The 15,230-nt window shown below is 37.2% G+C and overlaps 1 protein-coding gene across 7 annotated transcripts in view; it reads right to left on the minus strand.

Annotated features, from left to right (window-relative positions):
• The window catches only part of SCAI (suppressor of cancer cell invasion), a 128,995-nt gene that overhangs the window by 87,077 nt on the left and 26,688 nt on the right, over nucleotides 1-15,230 (minus strand). For 5 of the 7 annotated variants that reach the window (XM_025261664.3, XM_025261668.3, XM_025261667.3 and 2 more), the window contains exon 3: nucleotides 3,633-3,692. The exons of the other annotated variants lie outside the window; for them this stretch is intronic. In XM_025261664.3, the coding sequence (XP_025117449.1) occupies nucleotides 3,633-3,692 (60 nt within the window). The remainder of the gene's footprint in view (nucleotides 1-3,632; nucleotides 3,693-15,230) is intronic. 7 annotated transcript variants of the gene reach the window in all.

Genomic DNA, 15,230 nt, shown 5'->3' on the forward strand with positions numbered 1-15,230 from the left:
TAGCCTCAGCTTCCTTTTCCTCACTCTCTACCAGGTTTCCCTGAAACTATTTCTAGGAAAGTCACTGTCCCATGAAACCTCATCCAAAGTTCTGCTTCTGGGGAATCCTATCTGAGGCAGCAGTCATTGAATGTTATCACTGAGCACCATCTCACTTCCCTAGGATGACAACTGTACACCATTCCAAACCTTTTTCTTTGCATGAAATGTAATTATATGATACAAACTATTCACCTTGCCTTTTTCACTTAAAATATTTCATGGATCATATTCCATGACAGTAAAATTTATATACACTTCAAAAATTTTAAAGATGCATGGGTTGCCTATAAAGTATAAATCAGTATCCAAAAAAAAAAATATTTGGGGGGGATAGAAGTAAAGAAGGAATTTTTAAAGGAGTGGGGAGAATTCTTTGGTTTATCTCTGCAATTCTGCTCCTCAATAAGAAGAAAAACTACTAACTTTTAGGAACAGTGAAAAAAGAAGCAATGTAAAATTTGCTAAAAATAGGTAAATTTTATTTTCTTTATTCTACATTTAATACATGAATATTTAATATACCTAGATATATATATGCTGCTGCTGCTAAGTCGCTTCAGTCATGTCCAACTCTGTGCAACCCCATAGACGGCAGCCCACCAGGCTCCCCCGTCCCTGGGATTCTCCAGGCAAGAATACTGGAGTGTGTTGCCATTTCCTTCTCCAGATATATATATAATTCATATTAAAAATCAGGATGTTATTCCTTTGAGTCTTGTGACTTAAGGAGGCAGGAAGAAGAGAAAGAATTGTGTGAATTGTATGTGTATTGTTAGTCTACTCTAATTCCTATTTGAAGTTTGGTCCCCCAAGGAATAGTCTTTTCTTATTGGCAAAAAATATGCTGGATATTTCAGAAGGATATGTTGCTTAAAATATACCTACATTTCAAGGAAGAAGAGATTACAGATGCTTCATAAACCTTTAAGTATTAAATAACAGTCAACAAGCAATAGAAATTTCAACATTTCAATATCAACATTTAAGCGTATAAATATATTTAGAACATAACTGAAAATATAACAATAAAAATGATCTCTTATTGGATGTTAAATCTGGATTAAAAGAGACTTACTAAAGCACTGTAACATTTATTTACTATGAAATAATTATACTGGTACACAAAGTCAAACATAAGCCTTCAAAGATAAACTCTTTTCAATGACAAGATTGTTTTAAAATCATTTGGCACTGTTCAATGTTATAACCAAAAAAATTTGGTGGGCCAATAACCCAAAATGCTATAACTGCAAGAGAGGCATGGTGGTGAGATGCTGGTAAATTAAGAAATAGAGGATTGGGGAGGGATACACTGGGAGTTTGGGATTAGCAGATGCAAGCTATTATGTATGTGTGTGTATATATATATATAAATTTATATTTATATATATACACACACACATGTGTGTATATATATGTATGTGTGTGTATGTATCTGAATCACTTTGTGGTACACAAGAAATTAACACAACATTGTCAATGAACTATACTTCAATAACTTTTAAAAAAAGAAAGAAATGGAGGCCAGATGTGGGAGAGAACTTCTTTGGTGGTGTTTTTCCTATTTGTTACTGCAAAGGAAACCTCCAATCTAGTTGTTAAACTTTCAGTCTATCTGAGGTAATAGCTATATGCCAAAAGCAATTACAGAGGCTAGAAATGAAGCTCTGAGGGTTTTGTTGTTATTGTTTTAGCTGAAGTAAGATAATTCCTGGGTTTGTGTACTTGTGCTCTTATCCCTTAATCAGTAAACACATTTACGATTTCAAAATTCTCACTACTTTTTCCCATTTCTTCCCTATTGGAAAAATCACAGACTAAGAAAAACCATTACCCTGGATAAATATTCAATATTACTTTTGATGTAAACATTTTTAGACAATTTTTAAAAAGCAGATCGAGCAAATGAACATGGGAAGATTACATGCATGTTAGTAAGGGGTGTTAAATTTATATTAATCACTGGTAAAAAATCAATTATTTTTTGTTTATGAGCAACTGTCTGATTGGAACAGTATCTGTAGTTTAAAACCAGTCTCTAATGACCTTTGTGAAGCTCTATAAAAACCATCGGGCTTCCCTAGTGGCTCAGATGGTAAAGAATCCAACTGCAATGCAGGAGACCTGGGTTCGATCCCTGGGTTGGGAAGATCTCCTCGAGGAGAGCATGGCAACCCACTCCAGTATTCTTGCCTGGAGAATTCCCATGGAGAGAGGAGACTGGTGGGCTACAGTTAACAGGGTCACAAAGAGTCATACACGACTGAGTAACTAAGCACAGCATAAAACCATCAGTAAAGCCCTTGACTACTTTGTGGTAACGGTTAAATATTCTAATGTGAGGGGTTTTTTTTGTTTTTGTTTCACTGTGGCTATACAGAACATAAAACTTAACTATTTTAACCATTCCTCAGTTATACGGTCCAGTGGCGTGGCATGAAGGTCATTCACACTGTTGTGAAACCATCACCACCATTCATGTCCTAAACTTCTCCATTTTTGGAACCAAAACTCTGTACCCACTGAGCAACTTTCTATTTCTCCTTCCCCAGCCCCTGGCAACCACCATTCTACTTTCTGTCTCTATGTATTTGACTAATCTAAGTACCTCCTATCAGTGGAGTCATACAATATTTATCCTTTTGTGTCTGGCTTATTTCACTTAGCATGATGTCTTCAAGGTTCATTTATGTTGTAGCATGTATCAGAATTCAACCCCTATGACACTGAATAACTACATGTGTACAACACATTCCGTTTATCCATTCACTCATACATGGACATTTGGGTGGTTACCACCTTTTGACTATTGTGAATAATGCGGCTATGAACACGGGGGTCTATATCTGTTCAAGGCCCTGCCTTCATCCTTTGATGAAAGTGGAATTATTATATCACGCAGTGGAATTATTATATACACAGAAGTGGAATTATTATATCACGTAGTAATTCTATGTCTAAATCTTTGGGGAACCACCACACAATGTAAGATTTTAAAGCACAATTATTAGTGTATTCTACAGACATATGAGAAGCAGCTCTTATTTTCTGTGTTGATTGCTCACATTGCCTATATTTACCTCAAAATTTCAACTTGTAACACTTGTCAGAAGAGGCCCAGGATTTCACATTTGAAAGGGGGGAGAAAACAGTAATAATAGCAGCTATCACCTGTTGATAGACTGTGAGCTAAGAGCTTTAAGTATAAGGATGAACACACAGTACTAGCCAGACAAGAATTAAAGTACGATCTTTTCCTAAATGTCTCAGAAGGTTAACAGTCATTGTAATAGAGGTCTGGGGGAGTCAAGTTGGTCAAACCGTTTAGATTGTCTCCTGAGGATTTTTCCGACTTTAATACATCCTGTGACTTTCTAAGAGGGGATACATTGAGCTGATGTTCAAGTGTTTTGCCTTTTGTTGAAGATCACGCTGCAGAAACGTTCTGACGTAGGGCAAGGTTCCCAAGGGCAGCACTCTAAGCACTCGGGTCCTGATCACTCTTTGATGGGGGAGGCTGTCCTGTACATTGCAGCAGGCCAGCAGCGTCCCTTTCCTCCACACACTAGATGCCAGGAGCACATCCCCACCTTAGGACGATCAGCAACGTCTCCTGGACCTCCCTGGTGGTGCAGTGGATAGGAATCCTCCTGCCAATGTAGGACACATAGGTTAGATCCCTGGTCCAGGGAGATTCCACATACCTCAGGGCAACTAAGCCTGTGGGCCACAATTACGGGAGCCCACGCACCCTCAAGCCCATGCTCTGCAACAAGAGAAGCCACTGCCATGAGAAGCCCGTGCGCTGCAACTAGAGAGTAGCCCCCACTCCCCACAACCAGAGAAAGACCATGCACAGCAATTAAGACCTGGTGCAACCAAAACTAAAAAAATGCCCCCAGACATGGCCAAATGTAAAATCATCCTGGGTTGAGGGCCAGTGGTCTGTTATAATGTCAGTGAATTTACCGTCCGTTTCCCCATTTAAACAGAGGTCATCAGACAGGAATGTCCTCTTTGCTTCCCGCCTCACACCTCCCCGTGTCCCCTGTCTTCCTCTTCTGCCAAAGGACAGCTGTTCCTCTCAGCTTCCACCCGTGCACTGGATTCCATTCCTACCTGCCTCACACCACCACCTGCCCACATGTATCCTCTGGACAGTACGTTTAATTTCTCCCTCAGACTCCAAACATGCTCACTTTTATCTTTCCTAAACAAAAGAAACAAACCCAAATCCTTTCTCCTCCCCCTCAAGTTGTCTCCCTCCTCTATGCAACCAAATTTTCGTAGGATCCATCTTGTACTCATGGGCTCCACTTTCACTTTTCCACTTTCACTACTTTTATACGTTTACTTCTCTACCCAAGAAAATCTGGGTCTACAGCTGTTTTTCTATTTTCTCAAAGATTCCATCTTCCCTTAACTCACATCACAGGGTGTTTAAAACATTTTTGAATGAACTTCTGGAGAAAATCTTTGACCTGGCGAGCAATCTCACCATGATGTTATTCTCCTGGCTCTCTTTCCCCTTAGTGACGGCTTTCTCTGTTTCTTCTGCATCCCTAAAGACAGGTACCTATGGGGATGGTTTTCATTACTTCTCTTCTAAATGAACTCCATGACTCCAAATACCCCTAGGAATTCCCTGTTCATCTCTGCTGCTGCTGAGTCACTCCAGTCGTGTCCGACTCTGTGCGACCCCATAGACGGCAGGCCACCAGGCTCCTCCGTCCCTGGGATTCTCCAGGCAAGAACACTGGAGTGGGTTGCCATTTCCTTCTCCAATGCATGAAAGTGAAAAGTGAAAGTGAAGTTGCTCAGTCATGTCCGACTCTTAGCGACCCCATGGACTGCAGCCCAGCAGGCTCCTCCGTTGATGGGATTTTCCAGACAAGAGTGCTGGAGTGGGGTGCCATTGTTCATCTCTGAGCCCACATTAAATCCTGAGCTCTAAACTAAGATTTTTTAATGGCAAGGTGGCTGCTATACAAAATTATAATTTTGAATAAAAGGAACAAAAAGTAGTTATTACCATAAACAGTAACTGCCACCAAGAAATGACTTCTACACACAGGCACTGAAGAAAGTGCTTTATAAATACTATTAACTCATTTAATTTACTCCTCTACAATCCTATGAAGTCAGCTTACTATTCCAATATTATAAATGAAGTTACGATCTCAAAGAAGTAACTTTCTCACATAGCTAGTAAAATTTAAGTATAGCATGGGAACTAGATTTTACTTCAAAGCCAGTTTTTTTAAATCAAGTGTATTGTTTCATATTATCTTTTAAATCTCTCCTCAGAATTCAATTCTCTTAGCTCCTCTTGATTTTTACAAACTTACAGGGTAATTTAAAATCAGCGCTGGAAACTGTATACACCTGGACCTCTGGATCAAAGAAAATAACTATTTTTCTAAGAATCCTAGGGCTGAAAGAAAGTCTGCGTTATATAGTTCATCCCCAAGCCTGTAGGCAGAACTGTATCTAGACCATTCCAGACAGATGGGTATCTTCTATTTTTAATGACATCTAGGAAAGGAGATTCTCGCCTACCAAATTTAGGTTGTGAGCCAAAGGAAGGAAGTGGATCTAATTTTATGCTTCATATAGCTACACCTTCACATACAATTGGCAATATGCATCCTAACAGGATATTAGAACAAGTAGAAAGGCACACAAAAATCTACAATCAAAAACTAAGGCCAGTCACTAGAAAGGGCTTCGGCTAGATGTCAAATTGACAAGGGACCAAAATCATTCTAGTCCAAAGTACAAAAGAACTGACATCATAGTCTTCCTATTATGTTAAAACCCGTCTGGCAGAGTAACAAGAAAAATGACAAAAGAGTTTCCAGCAGGCAGTATACCCATTACCTGACTAACTAATTACAGTTAAGTCCAAATCTTAATGAAGCACAGTCATGAATGCACCTTAACTGAGTAACTTTTTAAGGCTTCCAGTTTTACCCTTGCCAACACATCTTGAGGCTCCAGGCTTGAGGATCCAAACATTTCACAATTCCCCCCGAAGATTTCCTAATTCTGCATATTACAGAAGAAAGTTAAAGTCACTGTAGGATAATTATCTCAAAGATACTGACTAGAGCCAACACAAAAGTTTAATTGGCCCTGAAGTCAAATACTTTCCCAAATTAACCATTTGGACATGCATCTTCACAAAGTTAGGAGAGTTTTGGCATTACTTCAAATATCATAACCCCATGGGTCAAATCATACTGTAAAACTAAGTTCATTTTTTTTAATGATTAAAGGAAACAAAGTGGATAATCACAAGAGTATAAATTTTGAATTTCACTATCATTAAAATCTAGTACAGACTAGCAATAAATGAAAGTTGATAAAGCTCAGGAAATGTCTGTATAAAATTACAATAGCAGAGTTGGTATAATTCCAAAAACTCAGGTCACTGCTCAACCATATTTTAAAACAAATACTCATCAGAAATAGAAAATGTCAAAGATAAAAATAGCGACCTGATCCAATCAGGCAAATCACCAGATATCTTTTTGAAAATAATTCAAGTTGCTTCCCAGAAGACAGCATCTATTTCTACCTATACATTAATGAGGTAGGACATTTGTGACCAAAACAGTTCTTTCCTTCATTTGTTTTAGTGAATGATTTGACAACAAAAAGAATTAAAAATACAAGGTTTCAACTTGTCACACAAAACATTGTCATCATTGTTTTAACCCACCCAAAAACCTCTTACAAGCACAAAATATGTATTTCAAACTCCGAACTGTCTTCAATTTAGATAAAAATTGCCTATCCCTCAAAACTCTAAACTAAACAACAAAAATGCTACCTTATGTTTTACCAGACAGCAGCTACTCTATAATGCCAAGTTTTATTTGAGGTCTGCTGGAGGTTCATGCAATTTTTTTCTCAGCTGCTTCTCAGTCATCACCTGATCTGGAAGTGGTAAGTGGTTAACAGCTTTATGATTCCAATTCACATTCTATCATGAGCAATCTCTGATTAGTAATTACAGTAAGCTATTTATAACACTCAGGGTATTTTTAATAACAGCTTACATGAGATATAATCCACTATGCCATATAGCATAACTCTTTAAACTATCCAACTCATTGGTTTTTAATTTTCACAAAAATTCTACATCAGCCATCACTACTTAATTCCAGAATATTTTCAACACCTCCTAAAGAAATCTCACTGTTACTCATCATTCTTCACTTTTCCTTACTCCTAACCCTGGCAACCATAATTTACTTTTTCTCTAATGATTTGCCTCTACAGGGCATTTTATATAAATGTAATCACACAATGTAGACTTTAATGACTGGCTTCTTTAACATAATGTTCTGAAGATTCATCAATACTGTAGTATGTGTCAATACTTCATCTTTTCTATGACTGGGTAATATTCCGTTGTATAGAAATACCATATCTTATTTCACTATTCATCTGTTGATGAACATTCGGGTTGTTTCCACTTTTTGACTACTATGAACATGCTGCTTTGAAAATCTGTGTACAAGTCTTTGTGTGAACATAAGTTTTCATTTTTCTTGAGTATTTACCTAGAAGTGGAGTTGCTGGGTCACATGGTAACTCTATGTTCTTAACTTTTTGAGGAACTGCCAAATTGTGCCAAAGCACCTACATCCCTTTACAATCCCATCAGGCCTCTAGTGTAGGTACAGTTTCTTCCTATCTTCACAAAAGAATTGTCTTTCTTTTTTATTATAGCCATCATAGTAGTAAGAAGTGGTATCTCACCGTTCTGATTCAAATTTTCCTAGTGATTAATGATGCTGAAAATCTTTGCATGTGCTTATTGGCCATATACGTGTCTTCTTTGGAGAAATGACTCAAATCCTTTGTTCATTTGTGAATTGGATTATTTGTCTTTTTATTGCTTGGTTGTAAGAATTTTTTAATATTCTGGATATGTTCCTTATCAGATGTATGCTTTGCAAAATAATTCCCCCATTCTGTGAGTTTTCTTCTCAGTTTCTTGAAGGTGTCTTTGAAGCAAAAAAAATTTTTTTTAATTTTCACACAGTACTAATTTATCTATTTTTTCTTTTGCCATTTGCACTTCTGGTGTTAGATCCAAGAAACCACCGCCTAATCCAAAGTCACAAAGATTTACTTCTATGTCTTCTTGATAGATATAACACCATTTCAACATCAATTTCTCCTCACACTCCTACTGAAATCAGATATGTACAGGTTTCATTTCTGGGCTTTTGATTCTATTCCATTGATCTATATGCCTATCTTTATGCCAGGACCACACTGCTTTGATTACTGTAGCTTTGTAGTAAGTTTTGAACACTTAGGTTTTTAAGGAATACATGAAGAGTATGTTTACACTCAGAAACTCCAATTACAGGAAGACTCCTTTTTTTCTGATTTCAAACTTACTCTCAGCAAATTTCAAAAGAAATCAGCATGTTCAGCTACTTACATAACACATTTTCAGAGGTATGTGTTCAGCATACTCAGTTTCATATACAGGACTTTACTTCTTTTCCATTTGATTTCATGCAAGCACTAGAATCCTAGCTGCTCTGCTGTACAGGCTATAATACACCTGCCACCTGAGTTTAAAACAAAACTTTTTTATAAAAAGAAAATTTTCTCAAGTTAAGTGACACTTTTTTGGGGGTCTCTCCAAAATTTTCTTTAATGATGTTATGAGTTGAATATATTTCTTAAATTATTAATATCAATGTTCTATGACCCAGAAGTGAACCAGACTGATTTTAAGTCTTGCCGTAAGGAAGATTTCAACATACAATAGTCACAAAGACTGCATATAACTGAAGTTACAGGACCATCTATATTCCTTTTAGTATATACATATATAACATGAGTCTAAAATCTATCTGTGAACCTCAAGGGGCACACATAATTTAAGAGAGAAGAGTGTGTCACCAGGGGAGAAGCAGCCTAGAAAGCTTAAATAATTTCATAATAACTTACTCTCAATTCTAAGAACTTAAAACTACTCTTATTTAAAGTATCCACACTGCTGCTATTTCCTAAATGATAATGACCTTCAAAGTGGCTTGACAGTTTTACTTTTGCTGGCAGTGACTAAAAGCAACACACAAACTTTGAGAAGCCATCTGGTGGTGAGAAAACCAAGCCATCACCTCACATATAAAATTTCAAATAACTCACTAACACATCAGTAATTAAGGAAAAGTTCTATTTCCCCAAGGGCTAAAACTGCTCTGTTCCCTTCATGACACTGGGTGAACTACATGGATCTCAACAGACCTGCCTTGTTTCTCCTCCCCACAAAATAAAGCAATCCCAATAGATGTCCCTTCAAAGTCTTTTAGGCTCAATCATTCTGTATAGTAGTATATCTGAATGTGTACAGTGGAAATGGGAAATGTTGTATTTTAGAAGTAGAACCACAGATAAATACTTTGGTATAAGTGCCTATTTATGTTTTCCGTATTTCCATTTTTGGCACACAAAAGAAAACTGCTTCAACTACTTGCTCTATTTTATCCCCAGGAACTTAAAACCCCTCTCTTAATGCATTTCCAAATCTTAATCTTCAAAAATTAAATAACTCATTGGAAAAAGATATAAATAGGATAATATTTATTCAATATGATCTTAGAAAACCTTGATTTAAAATTTTTAAACAGTTTAAATTACTTAAGTGTAAGTAAATCTGGTTGTCTATTCAACGTAGAAGACAACGAAAAATACAAGAATTGGAAGATTCATTTCCAATGGCCTAGCCATCCAGTGAAATCTTTTTTAGCATGATAAGCTTTATTTACAGTCTGACATCCTCAGGGATCTAGTCTGACAGCTCTCCTGCACAATTTCTACTACAATACTCTTCTGGCCTCTCTTGGCGCATGTAAACTGCTGTTAGGTAATATTTCTTTTGGCAACAGACTACATTCTTCATAGAAACAGACCTCCAACTGAACCCTCTCCACTTCAAACTCATATTCTTCCCTAACAGGTGAATCTTAAACTAGATGTACTATAAAAAGATGGACACATTTTAAGGTATTGAAATGTCAGATAGTCACTAAATCTCCCTGATACTAGAATTCAAGTTACAATCTCTCTTGAACAGAAATAAAAAATGGTTCTGGTAAATCATATTCTGAACTAGAGTTAAATAACTAAAATAATATAAACAGTACTTCCAAAATTTAAAAACTATACTTTCAATTCATTATACCTATATTTTTATTCAATATATACTCTATAAACAACATTACCCACAGAAAAAGAGGTAAAATGTATATTTCACAGACTGACAGAGCACAAATGAAGTACTGAAACAACCACTTAAAGTTCTCTCCATTTAAAATCCAATAACCCCAAGTGTGCTTTAACTTGGGCTTCCCAGGTGGCGTTAGCAGTAAATAACCTGCCTGCCAAGGCAGGAGATGTAAGAGACATGGATTTGGTCCTTGGGTCAGGAAGATCCCCTGAAAAAGGGCATGGCAACCCACTCCAGTATTCTTGCCTGGAGAGTCCCACGGACAGAGGAGCCTGGAGGGCTACAGTCCATAGGATCTCAAAGAGTCAGACACGACTGAAGAGACTTAGTGTGCGCGTGCACGCGCGCGCGCACACACACACACACACACACACACTTTAATTTAATTAAAACATTTATTTGGTCCAAAGCTTCAGATGATACTGAGTTTTACCAGAGATAGAACCAGCTTGCTAGTTTACTATCTACTGGAGAGGATAAAAAAAAGTATCCAAATTTACAAGTATATATTAAGATGATATGACATAGTTTGAAAAAGCACAGGATTGCAAGGTTTATTCATTTTTAGATGTATGACCTTGAAAGGCTCATTTGTTCTCCTAGAAAAACAGCTGACCAAAACAGAAATAAAAATTTTAAATCTCAATTAAAAAGATATTAAATCTCAACAGTCCTATATCTATTAAAAACACAGATTTGTAATTAAACAGTTTCCCAAATAAAATTACCACATGGTTTCACCAGAGAATTTGTCTAACCATATATGGAAGAAAAAGCACCAATAGTAAGCAAAGTTTTCTACAGAAAAAGAAGGAATGTTTCCCTACCCATTTCATAAACCAGGACAGCCCTGATGTTTAAGGAAGGGTAGTATATGAACATAGACACAGATGCAAAAGTCCTAAAAATATATTGGTAAATTGAACACAGAAATATATTAAAAAGGATTACATATCATGAGGAAGAGGAGTTTATTCCAGAAATGTGAAGTTGATTTAACATTGGGGGAAAAAAAAAAATCAATGTAATTCAACACACATTAACAGGGGAAAAAAATAGAGAGAAAAAAATCAGACATAGAAAAAGAATTCGACAAAATTAAACACCCACTGAGGATTTAAAAAAAGATTTCAAATACTGGCCAAGATGTAGTAACAGGGACCAGATTTACCCTCCTACATTAAACAATCAAAAGAAAGCAGACAAAATAGATAAATAATGGTTTTTCAAGACACTGTGCATTAAGCAACAACAATAACAAAAAAAAAACCCCAGTGACCTCTGAGGACAAAAAAAGTGAGTCCTATACTTGCCCCCAAATCACTGCCTTGAGAGCATTTCCAGGGTGTGGTGCAGGGAAGGGGAACCCAGGTAGAGCCCAAGGGATAACATCAGGGGAAAAGACAGAGCTGAGAGTCCAGGGAGACCAAAGGAGCTAGAGTTCACAGGGCAGCATATCGCACAGGGGAGAAAGTGCTGGAGATCTTCCGGGAGTTCCTCTCCAGTATTCCACTGAACACACATCAGCCCACGAATGGAAGAAAACCACCAAAGAGAGAGGAAAGAATCATCAGAGAGCATTAGAAGGAACAATGCCTGGAGCTTACAAAGGGCCAACAATGGTGTCTGTTCCCACCAGCAAGACTTGGGAAACCTTGTAATTCCCAGGTGGAGTATTCACAAGGGTCTTGCCACAGAAGTAGAGAATGATAAGCCATAGTGACAACAGCCCTAAATGCTGTCTTGGTCCCACTCAACAAAGCCTAAAACCAAGACCCAAATGGGTCAAGATAATTCCAAATAATTTAACTGCATCTCTGGGAAAAATCATCAGAAATTTTTAAGGAAAAAAAGAAAAAAGCAACAGAACAAAATTTCAAACCCTCCACGATGTCTGGCACTCAGTCAAAAGATTATCAGGCAATCCCAAAGATGCAGGAAAATACGACCATCACTGATGAGAAAAATCAACCAATCAAAACCAACCCAGAACTGACAGCAAAATAGTTTTCATAACTCTAAAGGTATGCAATTTGTCCTATACAGGGCTTGATAGTAAATATTTTAGGTATGTGAGTCATACACTCTGCTACAACAACTCAACTCTGCAGTTGGACAAAAGTCTTGAACAGGCTTGTTACATAACAAACAGGATACACAAACAACCAATAAACATATATAAAGGTACTTGACCTCATCAATCATAAGAGGAATGCAAATTAATTAATACCATATGTACCCCAGTAGCAAATACCATCCTCTAATAAAAGGAAACAAGGCTCCTTGGAGAAATGTCTGATTCTACAACTGAGCCAAGAAATACACAGGATGAGCCTGGAGCATCTTGTACTGCTAGACAGTAAGAAAGTGATCTAAAAAATTTTATTTCATTTTATTAATAAACCCACAATGGCAGGAGTATGTCAAAAGGATACAGCAGCCAGCTGAAGAGCTCTCAATTGCCAAGCTGGAACTATTCAGCAACAACAAAAAAATAAAACAGTAATGGATTATGACCTGAAGTATAAAAAAAAAAATCCATGAGTTCAATTATATAAATAGTTGAATACATAAACAGATAAGTAATAAATAGATAAATGGGAGAACAGACAAATCTCCCACAAGGAAGAATTTAACATAATTTATGTACTTTGCCTTCAAGGAAGTGAGGCATGACACCCATTCTTTGAGTGTGGACTGCAGGTAGTGACTTCCTACCAGAGAATACAGTAATAAAGGGGGGAATAAAGGAATAATTTTACAATGGAGAACTCTGATTCTCAGCCAGATGTCAAGATTACCATTAACAGTGATGTTATGTGGATAGCCGGGACCATGGATAGCATGAACCCTCAATATGATGTGATAAGAATGGCATTTTACCCCTGTGGTTTTCCCCAACTGAAAGACAGCTGAAAAAAGTACTTGACCAATATGCTTCAAAACTGTCAAGGTCATCAAAAATAGGAATGACCTGAAAACTGTCCCTGTCAAGATGCCTGAGGAAACATGATGACTAATGTGGTATCCTATGTGGAACAGAAAAAGGGCATTAGGTAAAAACTAAGAGGAAAAAAAAGTATAGACTTTGGTTAATAATTTATTTTACAAACAGTGCACATATAATATCTTTTCTGATGTCTCTTAAGTGTTATGTGCTCATTATAAAAGAGGTATAGAAAACCCAGAAAGTATAAAAAAGTAAGCAAAACTCCTACTCCCTAAAGATAACCATGATTAATATTCCAAGGCCATGGTTCTCAAACTGTGCCCTCACACACCTCAGGGCACCACAGAAAACACGCAAGGATGCCATGGGCTGTTTTAAACTTTCAAGGGAAACACAGTGACATCTGTCGGATACTCCACAAACTACAAGCTCAAACTACAAGTTCAGCAGCTCAGTGTTAACACTGTATCGCTTTAGGTTCCTTTCCATAATGCCGTCTCTTTATGAAGCTGTTTTGTTTTTTAAAAATTAATTTATTTATTTTAATTGGGGGCTAATTACTTTACAATACTGTAGTGCTTTCTGCCATACATTGACATGAATCAGCCATGGGTGTACATGTGTCTCCCATCCTGAACCCCCACTTCCTACCTCCCTTCCCATCCCATCCCTCAGGGTCATCCCAGTGCACCAGCCCTGAGCACCCTGTCTCATGCATCCAACCTGGACTGGCGATTTGTTTCACATATGATAATATACATGTTTCAATGCTATTCTCTTAAATCATCCCACCCTCGCCTTCTCCCAGAGTCCAAAAATCTGTCCTTTACATCTGTGTCTCTTTTGCTATCTCATATATAGGATCATTGTTACCATCTTTCTAAATTTCATATATATGCGTTAATATATTGTATTGGTGTTCTTCTTTCTGACTTACTTCACTCTGCATAATAGGCTCCAGTTTCATCCACCTCATTAGAACCGATTCAAATGCATTCTTTTTAATAACTGAGTAATATTCCATTGTGTATATGTACCACAGCTTTCTTATCCATTTGTCTGCCAATGGACATCTAGGTTGCTGAAGCTGGTTTTTTCAGAGGTTGCTTGCTACAAAAAAATAAACACCACATGAAAATCATGTGGTACAGGAAATGAAGTGACGGTGTCCAGTATGACCCCAAGGTTGGAGAAGCTGCGAGGTGCCCAAGAAGTAATTGTGGTTAAGAATGAAACAACAAATGTTTTCTTAAAACACACACACACAGAGGAATATTATTATACACCTACCACAACAGTTAAAATTTTAAAACACCAAGTGCTGGCAACAAAGTAGAGAAACTGGAACTCTCACAGAAGTATAAACTGGTACAACCACTTAGGAAAACGACGTCAATGCTGAGCTGACAAAACCCAATGACTCAGGAAGTCTTTAGATATTTACCCTAAAGAATCGCTTTCATATGTACATCTAAGTTCATTAACTTAGAAGCAGTTCAGTTACTCGTAGATCAGAGAATGGATAATTGTGGCACAGACATGTAGTTGAGTTCTACATAAGGTTGTCCGTCTATGTGTGTCAATATGAAAGAATCTCAAGCTCCTAATGCTGACTGAATAAAGCAAACTGACAAGAATACAAGCAGTATGATTTCATATATTCATATATACATATATATACACATACATAGAGGTCGCAAAGAGCCAGACACAACTGAGCGACTGAATGTCACCATCATCATATATATATATATATATATATATATAAAGGTTAACAAATCTAAAACTTAGCAGAATATTTACAAGTACATTGTTTCTGTTCACTGTTAAGTTGTATCCAACTTTTTGTGACCCCATTGACTGCAGCATGTCAGGCTCCCGTCTTCCACTATTTCCCAGAATTTGCTCAAATTCATGTGCATTGAGTCAGTGATTCTATCTAACCATCTCATCCTCTGCTGCCCACTTCTTTTG

Source organism: Bubalus bubalis, chromosome 12 (assembly GCF_019923935.1).
Source record: "Bubalus bubalis isolate 160015118507 breed Murrah chromosome 12, NDDB_SH_1, whole genome shotgun sequence".
Lineage (NCBI taxonomy): Eukaryota > Metazoa > Chordata > Mammalia > Artiodactyla > Bovidae > Bubalus > Bubalus bubalis.